A 27498-nucleotide genomic window follows, 5' to 3' on the forward strand; every position below is an offset into this window, starting at 1 on the left:
TGCTGCTAGAGTAGCAGTAAAGACAACACTGAATTTTAGGGTTGTATTTGTCAGTTCAAAGCTGTGGTGTTTGCTCTCTTTCCAGCAAAACGCTTCCGTAGCTACATTAACTGTGCTCTGGCTGAGCCACGAGGCTACTTTGAAACCCTCAGGTGAAAGATCCTACATAAAAATGGAAACCAAGTTCCTCCGGCACAAGTAAGAGCAACGTCTTTTCTAATCTTTACGTAAAAATGCATGTTATGACTTGAAACTGTCATACAGGATTGGACCAACAGGACCCAAATTAAGAATGGAGCCAAAGTAAGAAGCAAAGCACAAATTAAATCTAAACTCCTGAAATACGTGGAGCAGCTTTCCAACAGTCTGTAAGCTGCCAGGTTGCACTGGTAAGTACTGAGAGTCCATTTTTCTGTGACATTACACATCAAAACAGACACCTTCCCATAAAGCTCAAAATCCTGTCAAAGACAAATGTGAAGTTTTAACTGCAAAAATAAATTTCCAGCACGAACACAAACTGGTAGAATAGCAACAGCATGGAGTAGCAAGTAACGTAAAGGAAGAGTTAGGCCTCCAGGAAAATGGAAGTCATTTAAGATCACGGTTTCTAAAACACTTAAGGCACCAACTTACCTTTAAGTGTGTAATGGTCCCATTGGTCTTAACAGGACAATTTGAGTGCTTAAAGAGTACAGGTATATGGTTTGCAGGGCTGTACCGGCGTTCGCTTGCTCAGTGTGTTTAACACACATGTTATCAGACAACTAAGCAAGGGGCAGGACGCCAAAACCATACAGAGAATACGTGAATGCTTGTGACTGCTGTGGGAGGACTAATTACGCTCTCGTACCTTTTATTTTCATGAAAAGTGTGGCTCCGTGTTAGTTTTATAAAGTATTAAGTTGTGTACAATTACTGCCAAATGAATAAATGGGAGACAATATAAAGAAAGAAAAATACTTGTTGCAAAGCTTTATCTTATCAACAGCATTTTTGCTATAGCCAGGAAAAAGTACCTAAGAAAGTATTCTACTTCTGTATGCCCGATGCTAGTCACCGACGTAAAAAAAAGGTTCTTGAATGAAAACTTACAAAAGCTGAGACTGTTAATTCTGTATGTGTAGTAGTTAAAACTATGTTGCAAGTGAACGATTTTGGATTCATAATAGATTACATAGTTGAATAGATGATTAAGCAAAAACAGGAAGAAAAATGAATCAGGGAACCTTAAGGCACATTTGCAGGAGAAAATGCTTTTCGTGTCTGCATCGTAAACTAAATACACCGACATAACTAAACATAGAATTGTGTAATGTTTGGCAGGGGAAGAGGCTTTCTAAATAACATAATTCATCCTGTCTAGTATGTTAGATTCATTTACAAAGGTCCACAAAGAGGCAGTAAAGGAGAGCTGATGCCTTGATTCATTTGAATCCTTAGGGTTGTGGAACATGAGGGTTAATTTGTGAATCTTAATTTTTTTTTTCCAAAGGTACTGAAATATTAGAAGTAGTATACTAGGCTTTAGAAAGCCACTGCTTGACCTGAAAAGTTGTTTTTTTATAAATGCATACGCTGCAATTTCTTAATGAAGCCTTCTTCAACACAAGTAAATATCGTATATGTTAACATTATTTCAACTAAAATATTTCAACAATTTTCATCCATGCTTGAGTAAAGTGTTTTAGTTTGTTGTATTTTTAAAAGGCATTGAAGAATATGTATTTATTTACATGTTTGAGGTAATTCCTTTGACAAGATGCCTCTTCCTTGGCACCACAATTCTCTTGCCTATTCCTTCTTCCTTGCACACTGCCCATGTTAGGAGGCTTGTTTGTTTGTTTGGGTTTTCATCCTTTCAAGGCAATAAGGGAGGAGAACTTATTTACATACTTGTCTCACTTACATACAGTTTTTGACTGTCACAGCTGAAATATTATTCACTGCATACCAAAAACTCTCTAAAAATGTTTATTCTACCTGGATTTAGTCTGGAAAGATGCAAAACAAGCACTTTTACTATGCCAGTAAGATGGACTGGAGACGTATAGAAAATTAGATGCGCACATATAGATGTAGCTTTACAGAAACAAGAGTAGCAACACGAAGCCAGAGCACATTTGTAATTTTAGCATCATGGTAAGTGAACATCAGCTATTAAGCCAGCCATGCCAACATAATTATGGCAATGGAAGAACTGATGAATGACGAGTAGCGTACATAGAGTCTGGGGATTGCAGTAAAAAGGCCACTGACTGTATCATGCATGCACAAGCGCCATCGTATGGTCAGGAACCCAGCAGTATGTGCAAAGTTGTTGTTGTTGTTGTTGTTGTTGTTGTTGTTGTTGTTATTATTATTATTATTAAGGGAGGGCAGCAGTTTGAAGCTTTGTAAATGTTTAGCCCCGGCCTCGCAGCAAGAAGTGACCCAGAAGGGCAGGGGTGTGCGTAGCTGGGGCATTGCACTGGTGGAAGCACTGATGGGACACCAGCATGCGAACAGGATGGGGCAGAGGTTTACATCTTTCACGTAGGCAATACTGAGGCCATCGCCAAGATGACTCAGCATGGAAAAACAGTAGAAATTCCTTTTCCAGCAGTGAGCTAGAAGGAACTTTTGAAAGTGCCACAAAAGTGATGCAACAAAACCATAATTTTAAAATGCTTTTGGATTTTGCATATACTAGAACAAAATCAGCAAAGATGATGATTGATGATTGATGCTTCACCCCTTCAGAACAAAATCTGAAGTTTGGCTGGAAACGGCGTTTCCTAAACATATACTGAAGTCTTAGAAATAATTACTGACACAGTGCCTTAACTTCGTACCATTGCACAAGATATCTACTTATTTGTATTAAAGCAGCATGATGTATTACATCATGCTGCCTTCTTAAATATTGAAGTAATGCCGCCTGGCACAGCAATGTCCTCAGCCAGCATTGTATCCTTTAACAATGCTTTAGTTCAACTTGAGCCAATACAAAACACTGTATGATGGGTCAAACCTCCTTCCCTCTTATGCTGTTCAAAACCACTCAGTGCCTCAACAGGAAAACAGGGTGAGACAGAAGCTGATGTAACAACTGTGAAACTAGCAGACCCATTAATCACCCTCATTTTTTCCCCCACCACATTTTATTTGGGCTAGTTTAGGAGAGTTCCCCGCAAGACACTGGGAGAGCACTCTGAAAAATAAACTACGAAACTGTCCTCTCACCTGAACAGCGACCTGCTCCGCTGTTAGGTATATTTAACTCCTATGACAACAAACTTTATAAACCAGTATATAACCACAGGGCTCTGGTGACTACATGGAGCTTAAACTTTTACTTTTAGGAACTAGTCCGGCATGTTAGAGCCATAGTGGTTGAAGCAGCAGTGTCTTTTTGCCTTTATAGGTATGATTACAAATCAACTTTTCCTAAAACCTCTTCTTTTTAAGGCATACAATGCAGCACAATAAAACATCATCCTACATTTGTGTTGAGTCTAAGCCTACCCATCCTTTTAAGACTTTGTATCTTTCTCAGTGTTTTATAGCTGTTTCTTCAAAGAATGAACCTCAATAAGCATCATGTAGGAGTGTAAGCTCTTAGCTTTATGTCTTTTCTGCATCACAGAATTACTCTGTTTCACTTCTGTACAGCCATTCACCGATCTTATTCTAGTGAGGCAGTGTTACTTATATGCAATAGTATAAGTAACATAACTATATATATACTGATGCCTTAGAGAAAACTTCAATATGAAATTAAGATAATGCCTCTTTCTCCCCACACTTTTGTGAAACCAGGGCTTTGAAAACCAACCTAAGCTTTTAACAGGACCACCGCCACAACTCTGGGAAATGCTCTCTTCGTTTAACCCTCCTTGTTATACAACTAACCAAAATGCAGATACTCCACAGATACTCTCAGGTGTGCCTCCTCTCTTTAACCAGCTCATCAGAATACTTTCTAAAAATAATGAAGCAGTGGAAACCACCAGAATTTGGGGAAAGGAAAACCAGGATGTTTTGGGTTTATTTTGTCCATCATTCACTTGCATTTTTACTACTTGGAATTACAATATTACAGTTATAATATCCCACTTAAACTGCATTACCATTGTGAATTACTAGATCTACAGAACAGAAGTATACACACAGGCTGGGATGTAGTATCAGTTTAATGGAAATAAGAGTGCAAAGTCGTACGTATAAAGTCTTAAGTTATGTTAGGTATCTGAGGAAACATAAAGGTTATTTTCTAGCTGGGGAAAGCAAAACGGAATTTCCCACATTCCCTGTCCCCTGAAACCTTAGGACAAAAAATTCATTTTAAATCCAAGATGCCAACATAAAAGACTGTCTTTCTCTCATTTCTAAAAAAAACATAGTTTTTCAAACCTGTTCCCACATCTGATTCACTGCACATCTGAACAAGCACTGCAGCTGATACAACAGGTATAGGGAACAAGCATCCAGGAGCAGTATAGGTCCAAGCTTCAACAGCTTCAACCCAGACTTCTGCTCCTTTAAAGCAGCTATATGACCACAGCTGCCATTAATTTGACATTTCCCTATTTCAGCAGGTTTGTGTTTCTACAGCAGTTACTAAGGTGACTGACCTTGCTTTCAAACATTCCAGTAAATGCATTTTTTCCTATATTTTTCTTTATGGCAAATTTAAGGTAGGGGGTGATTCTCTTGCCTGTTACGCAGCAAGATCTAAATGGAAGAGAACTTGGAACAGGGCGCTGGGAAGACACTTCTACATCTTTTGTCGCTGTTAGTAACTACATGCTGGTCTACAAGACAATGAGACCTGTACAAACACGAATGGGCAGTAAAAGGGTCACTTTCACCTCTCATTTTCACAGAGAGAACTGGTGGGAGAAAGGGAAGAGAAAAAAGAAAGAGGAATAAACTGAACAAGCTCTCCTGTGGGTGTTTATTCCACTTCGGAGTAAGTTGTGTTTCACCTGGAGTTAATTAGAAACACAGTTCTGAACACTGGTCCTCCAAATCCCTGAAGCATCCCCACAGTTGTTGCAAGTCCCGTGCCGTGAAGAGCATACGTACAGAAGATTAAAATCCACCCACGGTACCCCAAGTGACGAGGACTTCAGCATTCTACGTGGACGTGGAAGAGAGGAGAGGTGTGAGTCCTCGCCGTGAAGAAGAGATGTAAACCTTGCTATTTGGAATACAGTGTTTCTGCTCTTAAAATATATTTTGCTCCCTTACTAAGGTTTTCGTACTCATCTGGATGGGAAGCAGAAACGTTTCAAAAAAGCCCCGGAGGACTATCTTCAACGGAAAAGCTGCTTTTGGACAATCTCTAGCCACAAAGGCTTGGATATACGGCATGGTGCCAGAGAGCTACCCTAGGACAGGAGTGGCGTGCAGACCTTGGAGAGCAACCACTCTTTCCTCCCAGAGTTTCTATTCAGTTTTAAACTTGACTTCAGTTCCATCAGAAACAATAGGAAACTAGTATACACTTTTATTAAGAATAACCTAATTTCCATACACAGAATCAAATGAAGCAGCAGTAAAATGCCAAAAGGCATTTTGTAAATGCCCTTTGGCATTTACAAAAAGTTAAGGTGAAGAACTACTTTAAGTTTTGTCCACCTTTGCTTCCTTAAAATCTGGTTACCTAGTTTTAAGTATAAGAAATTAATCTCATTTTTAACTGTGAGTGGTTTTGCACGGCAGCACAGTATTTGTGATATAGATAAACATATTGGAGATCTCAGTTTCTTAAGTAGCTTGTTTAGTTTGAGCTAACCAGCAAAAACTCCTTGGAATGACAGCCAGCCAGTCTCTCCTACTAGTTTTAATACAGAACCAATCACAGGTTGATAAAAACAAAGCCAAACCACGACAGGTTCAGTTTAACTTACAGTGGTCTGGTAGGTTTCTTAGATACCAGAAGTCTTTTGCAAAATATTTATTGAGGTGACATACTTTCCTCCCCATACTGAAGAGGTACCACTATTCTAACACCCTCCTAAAACCAAGTTCTGACAGATTATTGGAAGAGATTCAGTTCCCTAAGAGTACGTACTGGTGCCATCTCAGATGCCCTGCTGTATCCATCTACCGCTCCACAATGTGGCAAGTGTGATAGCTGCCAATGCCACACTTGTGCCCTGGCTAGCCAGCCCATTTGAAATGCAACTGCACGCCTATGTTCAGGTAGCTAAATATGACCTATGAAGGGTAAAAAGCAACAAAAAAAGAAAATCATCACTCTGAAACAAATTCTTGGTAAAGTGAGAGAGCTCGCAAGTAATCTGTTACTATTTTCATCCTGGACAAGAAAATCTGAGAAATTTTTAACTTCCTTAGTTTTACATGGTCTCTCTTCCTCTCATTCATCTAAATCTCAGCATCACAATTCAGTGAATGCAGAGTGGGTGGATACAGACACATCAGCACATAATATATTTATACTTCCACTGTTCATACTTGGCTTTCTGATGCTGCAGAGTCACATGCTTCATGTGTTCATCGAAGTCCCAAACTGTTCCCATTATGCTTTACTCGTGCCAGCAGAGTCAAAGCTTTCCAGTTAGAGGAAATGTAACATTTTGGTGGCAAAAGAGAGCTTTGCACTTTCCACCTTCCCCCCATCGTCACAATGTGACAAGATATACAGCACACTGTTTATGGCATATGTAAATCACAGCTGACACCTCAGACTACCTATATGTGCTCCTAACCTCCCTTCTCTTGGGAAGGATCAGGAACAGACTTTAGGCCAGACATTGTTACTATTCTGCAACAACCATCCCACTCAGGCAACTCTTTTCTGCACGGCACAGCATACATGCACGAATAAAGAACCTAAGTCTACCATCAGAAGAAAGTGCAGAACAGTTCAGAATATAAGAAACTGCCCTGGGAGAAGGCTGCATCTGCTAAAAAAAAAACCCCTAGCCCAGCCTGGAAGAGCCATTGTGAAAGCAGGCTGAGGTGAGAATGGGTCAGAAGCAAAATTCACTACCCTGGCACTTCATTGTGTCTATCCTTTCTCTGGTTCCCACCACTTCCTATGCACACCATCAGACAAACAAAATATTACTTAATATTTCAGAGGGAATAAGACACTTTCATAAAGTATTTCTGAACATTACTGATAACATATACCTAATAAATCTGCTATCAGCTACAGCAGCATCAAATCATGTTTTAGACCTACATTAGGTAATGACCTACAGCTATTAGCTGGAAGGATGTTAAGGGTGGCTACTAATCCTCACACTAGGACAATACTAGTACTAGGCATTTATTACCTACCCAAGTGAAGGTGTACATTAAGTGTTTTGGAAGGATTTATGGCACTTTTATTTTTTGAATTGCAGATTGAGAGATTAAGGCCTAATCTCCAAAATATCTGGATGCCTAAAAATGCCTACAGGTGCTTAACCAATCTGTCCGAAGCATTTCAGCATTTCTGTTATCATTCAACCCACACATTCAGTGCATCTAGAAAGAACTCTTTGGACTAGATTTCACCCTGGTGGCAGCGTCATCCTAGATTCTGCGGTAGCTTACTTTCTCTTTTGTGCTCACCCTCATGCTCCCAAACTAGGTAACACATAAGTTTATTCAAATTCCTAGAATTCTGAGTTACAGAAATGAGCTTCCAAAGCATGGAAGATGCAGTCTTTGAAACAGATACATTTAAGATTGTATACTGGTCCAGTACTAGAAGAATCAGGAAGAACTAGAGCTGACTCTCTTTTAAAAAGGAGAAGCGCTACACAACAATTAATGTATTTAGTCGCAACACCATGTGAGGTAGAAGTACTTTACAAATGGAGAAACTGAGTACGGGAATGTAGGTGGAATAAGGCAACACAAAATACAATGCAAAACAAGGAACAAAACTCAAGCTGCTTCAGCGAAGTGCATTTTGATGGGTGAAACGGTATTTACCTTTAGAACACCCTTGAAGATCTTAAGTGCAACTGAAACCAGGCTTTGAAAATGAACACAATACTGTGTATAAAACTCTGGAAAGTAGCATGACTTGCTAAATAGTCTAGTATATATAATACCTAGAACTATGTGCATTAGTACCAATAAAGAAGTTAAACCTCAATGGATGAAAGTATTAGCACCCTACAGTAAGTTTATTACATTATGTTTTCTCCTAAGGAGTGTGATTCAGCCTAGCTAAGCAAAAGTGGTTTTACACCTTTTTCCTCATCTCATTCTGAATTCCACCTCCCCCCTCCCAGTCGTTCCCTTCTACAGCCTTTTCCAGATATTTTATAGTTCAAGATCATAGCTAATATTCCCTCAATATAATTTTGAAATAAGCAGTTTACTCCTACTGTATGAAGAGCTCTCAGGTCACTCACACAGAATTCCACAATGATGAACACCTATGTTTCAAATGAATTCTTTTCATAAATCCATTCTAAAATAAGGTAAAAACCAGTACTGCCAGTTCAGATGCAGTTTACTTGTAGTTTTTCTTCTGGGGTTTAACCAAAACTCCTTATAATATTGGAAGTGACAAATTTAAGTCAGTCAACATTGCCATCCTAATTACAAAGTGTAATACAGCTAGAATGCTAAAGTCAGAACCATACAAACTAAGAAAGTTTCTGCTGTAAACAGCTGTCTAAACAAAACAAACTGAAGATGTTGTGCAGAAAGGGTACTAGTCTTCAAGGAGAGTTTGGTGGTTTGTTTAATTCTCATACTGGTTAAACAACCACTGAGGTCTTTTGTTACTCAGAAAAATTGTATGAATTAATGAAAATAAGCAATATTTTATTTCAGATTTATAGTTTGTGTGTTACACTGGGGCTGGCTTGACTGATATTAAACAGGTATGTCTGAAACACAAAATAACATAAATTAGACATGCCATGGGACATGTACAATTAATTTCTACTAAAATGTGGATAATTAAACCCACTTCTATGCCAATTCTTTTACACTTCTAATGGTGATAGTGACTAGTATTTTAGTAAGAGGGTAAATTCAATGAAGTGTGTAAGGACAGCCATACAACTCAATGATAATGTTTGCACAGCTTCCAATTCCACTGTGAAGATATACCCCCTCCAAAACAGAAATAGGCACTTCATCTTTAAAAATGAAGCACTCTCTTTTGTTCTTCAGTCATCATCAACAGTTGGCTTGATTGTCACTCCTCTTCTGATTTGACCCCAACCAATTAAACTGCAAAAAGAAAAAGTTTATATTACTTTTAATAGTAGTCAGAAACATCCAGGATAAATCAACATCCTTCTGTCATTCGTATGTCTTCAGTTCTCACATTTTGAATTTTTTCCACCTCTCTCCCACGCAAAATATCCTACAAGATCTAAGACTGCTTAGTGGAAACACAGAATAAAAAAGAATAGGAACAGAGAACATTTGTATGCTTGTAATCAGTTAAGCATGTATCTTTGAACAGTAAACTAAAAATCTGAAAATGTTGTAACTTGTACTGGTGGACTGTGAATCTATTTACAGCTTGATCTCTTTCACCTATGTTACTGTTCACTTATGTTACTGTTTCACCTATGTGCTGCCTTACTTTCAAATAGAAATGAAAATGTTAAAATTCAGATGACAGTAAGATTATAAACAGCGCTGTAACTCTCAATGAACATGTAACCTATAAAAGGTAACTCAACTCTCAGGTAAGTTCTACTTATACTCAGTAACATTAAGGACCCCTTTTACAGGCCACTGTTGCATCAGAAGAACACATTTGTAAGAAGAAATTAAGATTATGTCCATTTCAACAATCAGTAGGCAGTCCACGTTATTAATACAACTATCTTCAAAATGTTTCCATTTCTGGCATGGAGATAACACAGAAACAACATGTGCATCTCAAGTTCCTTTCCTGGTGTCCAGAGACAGGCTGTATTGCTTAGCAAATTAAAATAAGTATATTAGCCCATCACTTCCCACTTTTTAGGACTATATCCATAGGTTATAACTCGTACACCTCTGAATTCATGGTTCCTTGGAATCCCTAGTGTATCTTGTTTGCTTGGCCATTTGCTGTTTAGCCTCTATGCTTCTATATATTTACTTTCTATTTTATACTTCGTGTTCATCTCTTGCTTTCTCACTTTCTTCCATCTTTTCGGTACTCCCTTACCTCAGGCTACAAGTTCCTTTTCACAGTACCAACTGTATATTATCTGTACTCCAATTGGACTTTATTATGCTGCTTTTCCCAGTTTGCCTCCTTTCCCTTTTCTCAACTTTCAGTTTCCTTATGTTGTCCCTCTGTCCTTTTTATACAGCATAGAGGGCAACTTTTTAATAACAGGATCTTTATAGCAGGCTGCCACTACTTGTTCACCCCATAAACCAGAACGTGGGCTTTTTCACAAAATTTGCTCATCTTTTTCAAGTGGGAAGTAATCTACAGAAGCAACAAAAGTCGCATTAAAGTTTACACAGGCTGTCAGTCTATAGCTCAAAAAAAGCATAATTTCCAATACAAATAGTTTCTCCTCTTCCTTCTGCTTTCCCTGACTTAATTTAGGTCCTGTCTTTTTTTCCTCCCCACCCCCGTTTAAGAGATGTCAGTGAATCTAAATACCCTTATGTTCTTATGATATTCGTGTAGTCTTATGGAAGATGTAATAGGTACAGTCTGCATAATCATCTAAAGAGAAGTATGGCACCAAGCTTAAAATGAATCATCAACCAATTCTGCTCGCCATTTTCAGCCTCCAGATGCCTCTGTGCAGCTGGACATTTTATACTTGTAATTTGAATGGGTCAACCCAGTCGGTACTTCTTTCTTTCCTCTCTACTCATAGTACATAAAATACTCAAACTTTAGAATGTCCCTCCTCCTTTCCCCTGCTGTTACTTCAAGGTTGCACTAGAAGTCACATACAGCTCCACAGGTTGAACATCACTGTGTATAAAGACAGGCTTTGGATTAGCATTACTAGAATTTTAGAACTGCGCTGTTGAGATAGCCTGCTGTTAGCTCAATTACAGCATGGCTGTTCTGGCAACAAACCATGAACCTCAGATGTTTCCTTGTCTGTTAAGTAATAGACATCTACCCATTATAATGCTTCTTTTAAAAGAGGCTAGAAATGAAATGGAGCATCCCACAATCATGGTGTCAATGCGTTAGGAAAATCTAGAGGAATTTTAAAAACAGACATATATTTACCTATTCTAGAGCAAAATCAGATCTGTGTATTTTTTGTTAACCTTAAAACAAGCGGGTACTCTACCAATTTAGCACCAACTTACCGCCAGTGTTTCTCAACTCTTCGACTCAGGGCAATTTTTTCTCCCACTTCTGTGCATACTGGGTTAGTTAGCACAATCTTCCCCAAATCAGCCTTTACTGCACTGACTCTTCCTCCAGTAGATAGGGATCCTATGTTTACCATTAAAACTTCATTCTTTGATAATTTTTGCACCTGAAGTAAAACATGCAAAACATACATAAGCTTTAGTATTTATAAAAAGAAACCCACAAACATACCACAGACAATATTAAGTATCTCCTGTTACCTAGCTACCACAAAAAAAAAATATCTGAGAAATTAAAAAATTATAAATATCCCCACATAAACCATGCATGACAGTGTCAATGGATAAAGTTTATATTCTAACTCTTGTGAAAGGACAAATATGTAAATATGTTGGATATGTAGTACTGCAGGTTCTTGTTGTAGAGAAATCCCAAGAAAGTATATCATGCCATTTTCGGTCAAACGTCCTGAAGATTACACACAGACTCATAGAATGGCAGGTTGCTCAAAGCCCCATTCAACCTGGCCTTGAACACTGCCAGGGAGGGGGCATCCACAACTTCTCTGGGCAACCTGTTCCAGTGTCTCAGCACCCTCACAGGAAAGAATTTCTTCCTAATATGTAATCTAAATCTACCCTCTTTCACTTTAAAACCATTACCCCTTGTCCTATCACTACATGCCCTTGTAAAAAGTCCCTCTCTCACTTTCCTGTGGGCCCCCTTCAGGTACTGGAAGGCTGCTATAAGGTGTCCCCAGAGCCTTCTCTTCTCCAGGCTGAACAACCCCAACTCTCTCAGCCTGTCTTCAAAGGAGAGGTGCTCCAGCCCTCTGATCATATTCGTGGCCCTCCTCTGGACTCGCTCCAGCAGCTCCATGGCCTTCTTATGTTGGGGGCCCCAGAGCTGGATGCAGTACTCCAGGTGGGGTCTCACAACAGTGGAGTAGAGGGGGAGAATCACCTCCCTTGACCTGCTGGCCACGCTGCTTTTGATGCAAAAAGTCTCAGATATTGCTACAAATTGGAATGTTATAATATTCTTTTAAATAATCTGGATATTCTCATTTCCCTTATGCCTACATATATCAAATTGATTTCACAAAAAATAATTAATTTCACAGGATAGAGAGACAGTTGAGGCACTTAATTTACTGTTGCATGAAGCAGTTCATAGATTTTACTGTTAGCTGGGAAAGGACCAGTCTCCGTGGAACATGAGACTGTGCCGTGCATCAAGTTCAGTTTCTTCTCAACTACAGTGTTTCAAAAATACTTCCTCTTTAAAAAGTTCTTCAGAGAAAGAATCTATAAAAAGCACATAAGTAGGAAGTAGATCACTATGTATATAGAACTAATTATTGCACAAATAAGGAGGCTGATAGCAAAGGAAAACAACTACCAATATGTTTCAAAGAATATCTAACGTCAAGACACATAAATACTTTATGGTACTTTAAACTACTCTGATATGAATTCCTAGTCCTCTGAAAAGTATTCTTCTATAATACTAAATAAACAGTAAGTTTTTTTGACAAGCATATATGAACAGGAAGACAAAATTACTACATGAACCAAAAAAATTTACATACTAATAAAACTTAGCACAATAAGTTAATAAAAGAAATTAGGAAAAAAAACACCAACATAGTACTGTCTTTCTAAAAAAGAGGGTACATACCTTGGCAGCTTTCTTGTCTCCTTCAGTGCGTACACCTAATAGTCGTCTCAACAAGAAATAGGAAATTTCTAGCTCCGTAAATATTTCCGGCAGTGCTCCAACTGCACCAAGAACTTGGCCTACCATTCGGTCAGCCCGACACAAAGTTGGATCAATCTTAGTTCCAACACCTACAACACAATAAAGAAAGTCACAAGAGGTAACTGAAAGGTAGCTGTCATATTTACATATTAAAATATTCGAAGGAGATCTAAAAACAACAAACTGAGAATGTACTGGGAATTCCCTATTACCCAGACAGCACTTTCAGGATGTCAGCAAGGCTGAGCTCTGTCTAAACAGATGAAGAAATATTCTACTGTTAAAGCCGATACAATTAACAACGCAAGTTAATCTGAGTTGGCCAGTGACATTCAGGAAAATTATTTATTTATTGAACATCTAATTTTCACACCCATGTTGTCTCTCTGTCTCTTTCTACATAGATGTATTATTTGAAATGGCTCATAGCCTTTTTGTTTACTACACTGAAATTCATTGTTAAGTGAAGCCAAGTGTTTTCAATAAGCATGAAGAAATAAATCTTTTCATAAGAGAATATTCTTACCTATAAGACCTCCTGGAGCAGCATATTGTAGATCATTGTGTTCGGCAAAGAGTGACACAATTTTGGAAAAGATTGGCTTGCACATGAGTTTTCCTTCACTGTCCTTGGACACAATACCAGGCCGGACCTCAATTTCCTGGCCCACCTAATTACAAAAGTGAAAAAGTGATTAACTGGTTGTTTCACAGGAATGTAAATCTAACTACTAGTCACAGATAAGACCTACTTATCCCAAGATCTACTGTTTATACAAGTCCTTGGTTCTGGGCTACTGTAGAACTGCTGTTGCAATGTTTACTGCAAACTGAACAATATTGGAAGCTCTGTAACTTATAGCCAACAAAGCAATTGATTTTCTCTTCAATACCATCTACAAAACTGCTTTAGCAAAGGACATTTACCAGCAATAATTCCAGTATTTAAATTTTAGGGTTTTTTTTTAAATGACATTCAATGTAGAAATGTTACAGCACCAAGAAAAATTAAGTTAATTCTATCGGTGCAACTGAATAGCATCAATAAACTGCAAGACAAAGAAAATACAAGTTGCATAAATGTTAAAAGATGTAGTTTTCTTTCCAGTCTAACAGAGGAACTTTTAAAGTTTCCATCTATTGACAGTATCCACAAGCAAAATAAAAAATCAAAATACACGGAATACTTAAATGGGCAAATGGGACCTGTGGGAACCCACACACACTTCAGAGGTACCTTTAAAGTTCTTTTGCTGCCCTCTTTTCCCCCAGTAATTCAGCAAGTAAAAGTGGTAGGACAGAAAAAAAAAGGTCAACTCCCTCAATTTTTGTAAGCAATGAAATCAGTATTATTATTAGCAAAAGTTAAGACTATGGTAACAAAAATACGTTTCTTGTTCCGGTATTTTAAAACAGGAAAGTAGAAATAAGGCACAGTGAGAAAGGACAGGTGCCATCTGACTGTGTTCTAGTTTAAAAAACATTCAATTATATAGATTCTTTTTGTACTAAGCATGCAAAAACTCTACTCATTATTATAATTACAAATCTCCAGACAACAGAGGGAAAAGGTTACCTTTAAAACACCCTTTAGAATACTGCCACCAGCTACACCCCCCTTAAGGTCATCAACTTCACAGCCAGGCTTGTTGACATCAAAAGATCTAATTACTGAAAAGAATAGACCATAACCAAGTTTATATTTAAGATCAGGTTTTTAAAGAATTAGTAACTTTCTTTTTCTTTGCTTTCCTATTCTTATTAAGGTATACACATATTTATAGACATCATAAAAACATAATTCAGGAATAACACTAAAATATAAATATTTTATTCAGAATTTTTAAGCATATAGTTGATTTTGTTCTCAAAACCATTTAAGCTGCTCATATACATAAATGGCTTTTAAAACTGTTTCTGCATAGCAAAAATCAAGTTAAATATCAGTATCTGAAAAAGAAAGCAATAATCAACTATATTAAAAAAATTCCTCGACTCACAGTTGACATTGTGAATATTGTAACCTTGTTTTAATGTAGTCAATTTTTATGCATTCTGAACATATGTTTTGTTGGTCTCCTATGTCTTGTGTGAGTAAAAAAGCAAACGGATCCATAGTAGTGGAACTGAATTTCAAAATATGCTGGACAACAACAGACTTTCGGGAGATAGGACTCAACAGAGAAAATCTAACCAGGCTACCTATAAGATTTTCATGGAAATAATTTAATTTTCAAATTCAACAGTTTGTCAGTACTTTGTTAAATCAAATTTAAATTTGTAGCAACTAAAGGAATGTTTTAAGACACAGGTAAGTTTCTCATCTTTATTGCATTTTAGTGCTGTCATACACATAGAACATACACAAACACCAGCAATTACCTCAAATAGATTTAACTGTAGCCATTAACTATGAACAAACGATACAGCCCTCAAAAATATGCAAGTTTTAAAATAAGAGTGCAGTAAACATTCCTTTTAAATCTACCCCTTTAGAGCATTCAGCAACATGCTATTCCAAGTGTAGATAGCTGTAATAAACGGTTAGCCACAAAAGTCCAGACCTAAGTATTTACATACCAATAAGCCTTGGTTCAGATGTGAAGTCTCGCAAAGGGACTGGGATTTTCTTCACTATATACTCACAAACTACCTCAATGTTGTATTTCAACTGTGCTGAGATTGGAATTATTGGAGCTCCTTCTGCCACTGTACCTAAAACAAAATCAAGTTCAACATGAAGCCTTAATACAGTATTTACAGCAACATGACTGTGTTCTGTCATTGTTAAAAATACTAATGAATTTCAAGGCACATTTTATATGTATTTCCCAAAGCATTAAGTATCAGAGCATTTACCCTTCCCTTCAACATTTTAGCTCAAACCAGCCAGACCTACTCTGAGGCAGTTGTGTTGCCTCTGGATAACTGTGTCCTGAAGAGCTTTACAGTTGCTCTCTGAACATTGTGCAAGATAACCTTCTGCTCTAAGGGAGAATTCACTTCTTACATTGTGATCAGAACTATTCTTAAGAGAATTTCCTCGGAGAGATTTGATATCTCAGTATTTGATACACAGTATTAATTTTACAGTCAGATTTCATTCTGATGAACTAAAATTCCTATCAATGATATGTTTTCTAAGTTTTGCAATACAAATACATATTTTATAAAAATTCTAATTTTATGGAAAGATTTATTTAGTTATCAAGGCTTGCTAAATATTATTAGTTTTAATTATATCTGTGTTTCTTGTGATAACTCCAGTTCTCACAAAGAACTCCAAATCTGCACATCAAGCTACTCTGACATAGCTGTTATGAACAGCTTATGCAAGGCAACAATTCCGAAAAAAAAAAAAAAAAAAAATTAAAAAAAAGAGACCCATTGACTACTTTTGATGGTGACAATCTAGCTCTGAAGCTTTTCACATACCCCAGCTACAGCAGATAAGCAGGGAAAACAGTGGAAGCTCCTGGGAAGATGAAACTCAAAGTACTAGTCTAAAGTTGAGCAGAACTTCATGGACAGAGTAGGATAACTCTGTCTGAATTGGACTTACAGAGAGAGATATGAAAGACCAATCTTCTGTGATTAGATAAAAGTAACTAATATATTTATACCTACAAGGTGCCCCTAACAAGTACTGCTTCATTCTCTCCTGCACTGCAGTAAAATCACAGTACAATCTCTAGCAAAGAAACAATCCAAGAAGAGACAATACCAAGAAAAAAAACCCGAATTCAGTGAAAGCTGCTAGGCAAGAGCTATTGCTATTTTACATCAAGAGCTCTGAATAACAGCCGTAACACTATTGTACGTAAGCAGTCTGAAACAGATAAGAAGCACAACTCCAATGGTCTATTTTTTAGATTAACAGACTATGTACATCAGCATCGTCTAAATAAGAGAAGCTTTTCTATAAACATACAGAAAACCACTATGTCCACGTCCCAACACTGAAGAATTTCCACCACCGTCTGGATTTCTGAAAACTTACCTTGTACAAATGCAAGAATCTGTTCATACTGTTCTTTAGCCTGGCTCTCCTTCACCAAATCAATCTTATTCTGTAGAATCAAAATGTGTTTCAGTTTCATGATTTCTATAGCAGCTAGATGTTCTGAGGTCTGGGGTTGAGGGCATGACTCATTACCAGCTGAAAGAAGAAAAAGTACTGCAATATAGAAACTATAAAGATAGACAAAACCCCTACAGTTAGGACATCTACTTTCCATTATATCTTTATAAAAAAAGACAGTCACCTCTCAGTAAGCTACATGTGAAGCACCCAAGTTAATAAGCACCTACTCTTCCCCAGAACTGCTGGCTATAGCACCCATACAATATATGACAAATGAGAGATTGCCAGAGTGGTTCCCCCATTCTACTTGCTCCCAGTAGAAACACACATCTAAAATTTCCAACTATATTGACAGCTAACTTTTGTCTACTTGACTCATTCCATCCTTTAGGCCTTCAGACATCTCAGTACTGACTGTAACATAATGGACAATTGACCTTTCAAGAAATATCTTAAAATTCTATGGCCATTTTATTATCACTAAAGCCATAAAAATGCCAAGATTCCCAAGCTCTGTAACATGCAATAAATATATCAAGTATGTGAATAAGGCAGTTATCAACATGGTTTGGATTTCAGCCATCCAAGCAGCCAACTTTGGCCTGATGTGCCATTATGGTGGTTAATCTCATTTGAAGTTTGGTTTATCACACTTTCTATATCTAAACAGGCAGAAGGAATGACAGCTCATCAGCTACCTCAGACTATTTAAAACACAGTATCTGAAGCTGTTTTTCTTGTTTGTTGACATGCCCTATCCAGGTAAGATAACTACTATTCATCACTGCAGAGCACTACATTCTGCTATAGACATACAAAAATCAGTATCACTCACTTCCTGTTGGTTGCAAATCAGAACAAAGATTGTCCGAATCAAGATAAATCTCCTGTACCTTGATTTTGCCCATATACATCTGAGTTTACTGTTTGTACTGGTGTTTGTGGACTCTCCTGTATGGCAAAGGCTACATATTTAAAGCAAACTGAAGCTTGAGAGAAATTCAAAGTCTACCTGTAGCTAACCTATTTCCATAAAATTATATAAATTTTACAGTACTATATCACTACAAGATTTCATCTTACCTAACTAATCTTCTATCAATCGGGCCAGCTACCAGACTAATGAGTATGTATAGCAATGTTCAAAAAACCCTGCTTGTTAGGGTACATTTTCATTGTAGCATCACTTTATTTTCTTAAACACATCTCAAAAGCATCCACTTGTTTTAATCGCTCACCCCACCCCACTAAATTTTAAATCACATATAAAGTTGCTTCATGATATTAAAAAAATAAAGCTCTGCTTTTGTGTAGCGATCATTACCTATCAACAGTAAAGCTGCATCCATTACTGCTGCACCGTTCAACATAGTAGCCATCAAAATATCATGGCCAGGACAATCCACAAAAGAGACATGCCTGTTGTAGAAGGAGGTTAAAAAGAAGTCCAAAAGCCAATTATCAACAATTTCTCTGACTGATTTATGTGAGTGGCTAGGCAGACACAAAAGTTAAAAGTATCCTTAAAATAGATAGATAAACATTTCAAGACAGATGCTGAGAAGTAATACCTTAAAAGTATTTTCAAAGTCGTTCTAAAAGAACACAGACTACTGAATGGCCACTGAATAGTTTTTCTGAATTTTAAGATTCGATACCGTACATCCATTTTAGGTACTGCTTTAATAGTTCACAAATTTACCTGTAAATTAGACTAAATTTAAATGCACCAGAATAAAAAACACACCACCCCAAAAAAACAGCAAACAAACCACAGAGGATTTCTCTTATCTCTGTTAAAAGACGTCTCCCATTCTCCAATTTTAGAAAATTATACTTCTTTAATTACACAGTTATAATTGCTCTTCACTTCAAAGATTTATCTACAGAGACAATGTTACAGCTCTTAGTTCCAACCTTATGATTTTATTGTGCACGAACTAGGAATCTTGTTGTACAACAGTCTTTGGGACTACTCTCATTTGAGCAATCACTGTAAAGACCCATATAACAACTGTTGTGGTTACTATACTTGCATAATGACCATTTTATGCTTTATTAGAAATTAAGTAAATAAAGAATACTTGGCCTCCAGTTAGAGGCCTGATCTCACATTAAGCATAAGGCTTTCCTATACTCATTTTAAGAACTTTGAAACCTTTTCTGCCTTTAGGAAGAAAAAGTTTAACAAAGATCACCCTTCAGAAAGGAATTTTAAAGATGCATTTGTGAGGTCCACATTAGTTCTCATTCTAGTGGCTTTAGAATGTACTTATATTAATAGCAGAAAAATTTCACTTCAGAGTCCTGCAAATACCAGAGGACAGATGACATCATTGGGCTGTGTGTCACCACTAATAAAAACAAGTCAGTTTAGATGATAACTTAGATCAGGGGTGCCCAGCATCTAAGAACATGTGGTCTGCCATAACAATTAATTCAGCATGCAGCTCAATCCTGACTGTTTTCTGTTATGTAAAAGGAAGCAAACACAATTTATACCATTCATTTTACAGCAGTTACCTGACTAGTTTAAAGTTCCCTTTGGTGCCAGGAATATCTGTAGGGAACTCATCTGGGGTGCTACTTCCACAGGATCGGTAACACTCTGGCCGGGAACAGCTTGGGTCATCCAGCTTGTAAATCTGTAAGTAATTTTTAAAAATTGAGAAAAAATTCATGAAGAGTTAGTTACCTATCAGCTTACATCCACCCTGAAATACATTAGCAACATATTTGCTAGATTTACAGTAATAACTCACCTTTGCATTAGCATAACCCAGCTTGATTGTGATATTTCTTTCCAGTTCATTTTTAAATCTGACAGTATGAACTCCAGATATAGCTTTGACTACTGTCGACTTCCCATGGGCTACATGGCCAATTGTACCTATGTTTTAAAAGCAAATGTTTGTCAGTAAACCACTGTTTAATTTTGTGCAATGTTCCATTGCGATCAACACATAAATACACCAAACTCTCTGTAGACAGGAAGTCCAGAGCTCCCATCAGAAGCATGCATGGGTTTTGTAATCATTTTTGTTTAAACAAACAAGATCCTAAATTGAGCTCCCAAAGGACACATCTTTGCATTTTCATGAGAACTTATTTCAGTGCTTAATTTTAAGGTAAAATAAACTTTGCTTTAGTAACTATTTCCCACTTCATTCAACAGGGTTCTTAAAGTAAAATCAGTGTTTTTCAAGTTAAAAGGGTTTGACAAGTCTCTTCCTGTGCCTTGATAACATTTATAATAAAACCACTATATCCATATTACTGTCTGTTTCAGTAAGGATTCCTCAAAAATGTTCTCACATAGGTACCATATGCTACTGCATGAGCATCAGAAAGTCACATTAATGCACTCCTCTTTTTTAGATGTTTGTTTTTACCTATATTAATTGTTGCTTGTCTGCTGATGACTTCTGGTGAAAGAGGCGTCAGCTTGGTAACATCCTGTATGAGGGAGATTTTAGAATTTATTCATCTTGTATCTAAATGTTTAGAGAGTATTATAAGTATTTTCTTAAAAAATTATCCAGTAATTCTATTCAGCAAAATCCAACCAAGCTCATTAAAATAATTCTAGATATGCATTCCAGTCTTTTAAGATGTGAAATAGGACAAAAAGTGAACAAAATCCTGATTGTAAATCAGTATAGGTTGCAAATCAAAACACTGATTGTAAATCAGTATAGGCTGCAAGGTGTTAAAGAAAGATGGAAGGAAACAAAACAAAAAAGCTCAAAAGAATCTCTAACACACAAAACCCCTTTACCTACCCCCAAACTTAAATTACACGTAACAGGCAAATTCAAACTAACTTTCCATGGGCTACATGGCAAACTGCACCTATGTTTTAAAAACAAAGGTTTGTCAATGAACAGTTGTTTAACTGGTATAAGGTTTCCTTACAGTCAATATGTAATTACAACTAACACTTTGGAGTCAGTAGGTCCAGAGATTTCATTAGTGCCATGGATTTAATTTTTTTTTTTTTTTTTTTTTTAAATGGCTACTTTTTCCTCAAATACTGTTATTGCTACTTTAGGTACCAGACAAAAATTCTGCTGTCCTAAATAGCCTGTTGCATGAACCTACTGGTAGCACCTGGCAAATCAAAACACTTACAAATACATTACATATAGTTAAAAAGACAACTCTGAAAGAGTTGGTTTTGTTTTTTTCTAAAGCTATTTGTCAAAATCATGGGCAAATGTTGAAATCCACTGAAATGTTCCTCTGTACTATTTTTGAAGCTGTTTACAGTTACTGTTCATCCTGCACTGAAGTCATATGGATGAGCTGCTCAGTTCAAGCAAAGATTCACGATACCAAGAGTCCTTAGTGCAGGACAGGATATAAATATTTTGCTAAGATACAAATAACACACACACATTAATTTACATTAAATCATGTATTTTTTACACTGTTACAGGCAGGTTCTGTGCATAACAATCAAATAAATACATCTGTGTAAAAATGTAAGCTCACTCATTCTATTCTCAAGTATTACATGAATAAAATGATCACATTCAATACAAAACAAGTTCTGTCCATCTAACACAGGCAATTCAATTTGTATTTCTTGTACATCTAACTTAAAATGACTACGCCCACTGAAGTCTACGATGGGAACATGACCTGCAGATGGCACCATCTAGTAGGGTGATAAGCATGTAAGCATGATGCAAATCCTGTCATCAAGAGAACTGTTCCTGGAGCACACAATTATGCACACATGCAATTTTTTCCTCACGACTGGTATAAGGCTAAGTTCATCTACAAGCTCCAGTCAATTGTAAGCATTCAAGGGCCAACTGAAAAAATACAGAATAGGCCTTAAAGGTAATTCCTACTGACTTCTTAACTAAGCCTATCTGTGCTCTTTCTGACTGGCAAATATCATTGTCAACAATGAAAGGGAGTAAAGAAACTTTCTGAAATTACTAACATGCTTCACACTAATGAATATCAACATGCTTAGCTATAACACAAAAAAAAATTCTTGTGCTCAAACCCCAAGAATATCAAACATTATTACTGTAAAGACAAATAAGTCCTTCTAGTTTGCTGAAAACCAGGACTTTCAAATGGTTTTGTCTGCATATATGTGCAGTAAGTGAGACAGCCCAGGCCAAACATTTAATCGGCAAGACTACAACAACTGATTTTCGTAGTAGTCAAGAAAGTTTTCTTGGTAGACCAAGACAGGACTGGCAACCAATCCATCCAGCCCACCGGGGAACAAAACACCAATTTATGACTCTGCTTCAGCGAGGGAAGAGCCTTTAACACCACTACGCACGACCGACGTTACAAGGAGGAAACTGCACGTCTCCATCAGTCACACAAAGGCTTCACTCGCAAAGCCGGGACGCCAACCCGCCGGGCTTTGGACTCACCTCACCAGCAAGCGAAGCGCCTCATCCAGCCAACTCAAACCCGTTGCGACCAGCCTAACCTGCTCCCAGCGCCACCGCTCTGCCCCGCGCCTACTGCCAGCTACCCCTTCCTTCAGCCCCGGCGCGCCGCAACTCGGCCCCTCGACGTACCGCCGCCGTCCGCGCCCCCTCAGACCTCACCGGACCCAGCGGCCGCGGCGGGGCCTGGAAGGAGACACGGATCCCCTCAGCCTCCGAGCGCTGCCCCGACCGGGCCACGCTCCGCCGGCTCCCGGCGCCCACATCCCCCGCTCCTCGGCGCCCCCGCCCGCGGCTGCCTCGCCCCGTCGCCTGGGCGCCCCCCGGGCGGGTCTCACCAAGGTGGCGAGGTCCTGCCGGCTGAGGTGCGGCTGCCCCAGAGTCACTCCCGCCTCATCCCCCGCCATCTTGGCCCGAAGAGGAAGTGAGGAGCCTCCCGCGGCCGCCTGACCCCCGGCTCCGCTCGGCGGCGGCGCCCCCGTCGCGCAGCCCCGCACCCGCCAGCCGGGGGGCAGACACTAGGCCCGGGGACCCGCCGTGCTAGGCCGCGCGGGGCCGTCGCCAGCCCCGCCGTGGGGCGGTAGCGGCTCAGGCGCGCTACGGGGCAGCCCCGTGAAGGACCTCCGTCGCCCTCGCGCCGGGTGATGCAACCCGGTCTGCCGCAGGGGCCGCTCCGCGTGCGCGCCGGCGCCGCCAGGGAAGCCTGCGCCTGCGCGGGGCGGGAGCGGGAGGGCGCCTCGCGCCTGCGCCGTGCGCCGGCCTCCGGGTAACGGTCGCGGGCTGGGGGTGGTGCGGGGCGGCCTGGGGCGGCGGGGAGCGGGGTGCGGGGCTGGGCTGGTTAAAACGCACCGCTGGGGAGTGCGTGCGGGTGGCCTGATACAGCGCTTCCAGTGACTGCTGCTGGAACAAATGTCTGGGGAATCCGCTTCTGAGGCTTCCTGTGGAAAGGGGGTGGTCTGTTGTCTTTATGACAGGCCGGTTGGGCCCGCGGTGGCTCTGTGCTAGTGCTGTGTGTACTAGGGGTGTAAAATGCTGCCGTTGCTTCGGTAGGGTGATCAGGATGGGGACCTAGTTTGGTTCAACGATAATGGAAAAAAGAAGATTCATCCTGCGTTTATGCTTTATGCATATCTAACAGCATGGTAGTGTAGGTTTATTTGGGGCAGTGAGTGGGTGTGATGCAGAAAGGAAGATGGGGGTAAAATTGAAGCAAGATGTGCTTGTATGTGTTGGACATGAGCATATCTAATTTGATGTCTGATCAGCTTATCTGCTTGAACAGTGAAATGCCACTCTACATATGTTAGTAATCTGCTGGCCATCAGCCTGATAAAATTTTGAATTTCAGCCTTTCTCTTGTTACTGTCTTTCGTGGGCTGAGTGCTTAGTGTTAGGGAGACAATACAGATATAAGACCCTGCCCCAAGATATGAACAGCTTGAATCTTTTGTACCAACTAGCTAAAAAACCCACCAAATGTGTGCTGTTTTCAGAGTTGACTACGACATAAATGCTTTAAAATTCCAGTAAAATCCCTGATCCAGTGATGAGAGCCAGCTTAGAGGTTCAACAGAGAGTAAAGGCCAAGTTCATAGCCCTCCCCCATGGGAAATTGAACTGACCTCTCCTTCATGGAAACTTCTTAAAGACAGAGGTTGTTGCTACTAATAGGATTTCTTCTATGATCAGAGAAACAGGTTTCAGTGTAAATAGCCAATTATGTTAAATACATGCCCATTGATCAACAGTGGCTTTGCCTGCTGGAATATGTGGTGTTTCTCAGATTTAGCCTGGCTAACTGCTTGGGTCAAAAAAACAGGTTTGGAGCAGACAACCACGTGATTGAAATGCGATGATGGAAATCCGTATAAAACTGTTATGCCTGGTTTAGCAATGCTTGTAACCTCCCACTTTCGCAAATACTAGTATTTCCATTCTTTCCTGACAGAAGAGCTAGGAGTGAGTTCTGCTCTATATACCTACAGCAAATACATTGCTGGCATTCTTGTTTTGAAGAAATGAATACGAAAATGTGGTAAGAAACCTTACAGTATGTATAATGGTGTTGCCAATGACAAAACGTATTTTGTCTTGCAACCCAATAATTTTGCACATTGGTCTGGAAAATAAATTTTTGTAACTAATCTTTCTTCAGGCTACAAAATGTTTTAAATTTCATATAAAATATGTCACTTCTGGGAAAAACAATAGATGCTTAGGTACTGAGATACACAAAGTACAGTGGGAACATGATGCAATACTTGGTTGTAGTTGCTTCGACGTCCAGGCATGCATAATCACTCTTTTATGAAAATGAACTGAAAATGCTAGACTCTGTAGTTACTTAGCCATTTAAATTATGCAATAATGCAGTGCAATGTAAAATCATGGAAACAGTTTTTGCCACATTTGCAGCAGCCTTTAGAAAGGATTTAATCCTTGTCAAGAACTCTCTCAGGAATCTGAAAAAAAATAAACCATTGCTCCTAGTTTAGCAATGAGATTATACATTTTACATATTCTGAGACAGTCGTGTTACTTTGATTCACTGGATTTGGGAATATTTGTGGTATGAAGAAAAACTGGAAAAGTCTAAGGACTGCAAATGTCTGATTAAAGTAGGTAAAAACATTTCTAGGTGTTGTCCAGTATATTATGCTTATATATAGAAATTAAATATTTAAGGTTATTCAAATGAAATGGTAAACAGTATATTAATATAACTCAAAAATGTATGTCCAAAATTTTATTCATTGCAATACTCTCATTTAAGCCAGTGGGAACTACTTAGTAACCGACTTTGTACAGATGCCTGAATCAGAGGGGTCAGCCCAGATCTCTGTGTAAAATAATATTAACTAAGGTCACGTTGATAGGGCTGGTCATTGTTAAGGGCCCAAATTTAACAGTGTCACATTTTTATTTAGGAGATTAGAATTGAGGCGTTATTAACATATTTTGATTTTTCGGTAGAGGCAAATTGTCCAGTGTGAAGGAGATGTGGGGTTTTTTTTGTGCTTTTAAATGTTGAGAATCAGTATGTTTGGCTTTTTTTTTTTTTTTTTTGTTGGCTAGGTTTGAGATCATCTTCTGTGGCAGAGTGTAGGAGAGACCTGAAGATCGTCTTATGCCTCAGCTTGCCACAAACTGCGAACAGCAAAATGACAGTCAGGTAAAACCAAAACAGTCCTGCTAGCTTTTTCCGTGCTCACTGACCCATGAAGGTCAAAAGTCCAAAGAGGGCAGAAGGATGCATGAAGTTTTGATTGTATCATTTCTGTGTATGAGAAACTTACTTTCTTCTCCAGTTTTTCATTGCTGAAGCATGAGATGTGAGTGGGTACATGCTTGGTGCAGCAGAAGATACATCCTATGAATAAGAGAGAGAAAGGCTTTCCATTGAGACTGAGGCGGCAGGAGCGGTAGCTGTCTTGGCAGAGTCAGTACGTAAAGGCTGATCGTTTCACTGTAAGTGCACAAGTAACAGGTTTTTAAACAGTGACTGGGGAGATGGGGCAAATTTATGGCGTGAGTAAGCAGATGAGGTGGAATAGCGTGAAGTTTGCTGAGTGGAGAGAGGTCAGGCCATTGTTGGGACAAGGAGTGAATGTCAGCAGGTTGACTCGTGTGGAGTAAGCAGGCGGTGAGGGAGCAGTAGAAGGGCAGTTGAACAGAGTGGGAACAGCAGTGGGAAGTCTTTTGTGAAGCAGTGCATGGAATAGCTGGTTCTTGTGTGAAGCTTTCACAGGTGGGAAAGACATTGAGCTTGGGGGTGGCAGCTATAGGGGAGGTACACCTTTGTTTTATAACTCAAGAATGGGGTGGGGGTGGTAATGAGAGGCTGAAAATAGGCAGCGAAGGGGATGGGAATGGCAGCGTGTGGCTTGCTATTTAAAGCAGTGACTGACACAGAGAGTGACGGGGAGGTGCTTAGCAGGTAGCGAATGGTTTGGGGTAGCAGTGGCAAACCAAAGGTCCACGTAGTTTAGTTCACCTCTTACAATAAAGTCACAGTTTGCCAGGCAAGATGGAGAAAGCGCAGAGGTGACGTTTGTGCTAAGGCAAAGCGCTGTTCGTCCCATGCTGGGCTGCCGTTCCCCGTGAGCTGCGTGCAGGTTGTTGCTCAAGGGCAGGTACGCTGAGTGCCTGCGGCTGGTGGCCCTGACCCCTTGGGCTTTGGTGACCTGGTGCCCACACCGGCTGGCAAGGCTGCCGGTGGCGAGAAGGGAGCTGGGATGGGCCTGCAGCACCTGCAGCTGGCCAGCTGTCAGAGGAGGAGCTCAGCAAGCTGCTCACAGGGGTTTGCCGTGGCTTAGGTGGGTTTGAGCTCAACGCAGCTGCGGGGCTGCTGCCTGAGAACAGCGAGAGCTGCGGGGAGTGTCGAGGAGAGGGGCCGTGGGGTGCAGTGGGACCGGGACGGGAGGCTGAGGGCTGGAAGGGAACAAAACACCCTTGAGCCACCAAAAGCGGACACTTGCAGATGAGTGTCCTCAGGAGTCAGACGCAGATGACGCTCGTTGGTGCCGCTTTGCCAAGCCCCAGCCATGCGCGGCCTTTGCTAGGCTCCGGTAAGGGGATCTGCTCCCAGGGCGTGCACGGCCTCCCCGCCGCTGCCGGTGCGGGCTGGCGGGGCCAGGGCCAGCCCGGCGACTGGCCGATGCTGCGACGGACAGGGAGGTGCCGGTGGGACAGGGCCCGGGGCGGGGGTTCGCGAGGGAGCCGGGCCGGGCCGCGGCAGTGCAGGTTTGCCGGCCCGGGTGCCCCTCCACCCCCCGCCTCCGCCGGGCCCGCAGGTGGCGGCGGAAGTGACGGCCGGCGCGGGGTGCCTGTCGCGGGGGAAGATGGCGCCTGCGGCCGCGCTAGGCAGCGCAGAAGGTAAACAAGTGTGAGCGGTGGGGGGCGGGCGGGAGCGGCAGGGACCCCGGGGGCGAAGCCAGGCCAGGCAGGGCCGGGACCGCCGGTGC

General features: G+C 40.1%; 2 protein-coding genes across 5 annotated transcripts in view; one reads left to right on the forward strand and one right to left on the reverse strand.

Annotated features, from left to right (window-relative positions):
• Positions 1-8763: 8763 nt before the first annotated feature.
• EIF2S3 (eukaryotic translation initiation factor 2 subunit gamma) lies at positions 8764-23041 on the reverse strand. The gene is made up of 12 exons (XM_068425056.1): positions 22873-23041; positions 20504-20567; positions 19874-20001; positions 19635-19756; positions 18436-18530; positions 17028-17186; positions 15608-15742; positions 14604-14698; positions 13554-13698; positions 12947-13116; positions 11260-11432; positions 8764-9198 (listed from the first exon to the last, which is right to left on the reverse strand). Exons 1-12 carry the CDS (start codon positions 22939-22941, stop codon positions 9135-9137), a joined length of 1419 nt encoding a protein of 472 aa, XP_068281157.1. The 5' UTR covers positions 22942-23041; the 3' UTR covers positions 8764-9134.
• A 219-nt stretch (positions 23042-23260) lies between these two features.
• KLHL15 (kelch like family member 15) overlaps positions 23261-27498 on the forward strand; it is a 29702-nt gene continuing 25464 nt past the window's right edge. The window contains exons 1-2 of one of the 4 annotated variants that reach the window (XM_068425567.1): positions 23261-23300; positions 25610-25706. The gene's annotated coding sequence lies outside the window, so the exon portion shown is untranslated. Of the gene's footprint in view, positions 23301-24488; positions 24570-25609; positions 25707-27360; positions 27410-27498 lie in introns of those variants that run through there. The other 3 variants (XM_068425566.1, XM_068425569.1, XM_068425568.1) reach the window with 3 other exon arrangements.

This window comes from Nyctibius grandis, chromosome 2, assembly GCF_013368605.1.
Source record: "Nyctibius grandis isolate bNycGra1 chromosome 2, bNycGra1.pri, whole genome shotgun sequence".
NCBI lineage: Eukaryota > Metazoa > Chordata > Aves > Nyctibiiformes > Nyctibiidae > Nyctibius > Nyctibius grandis.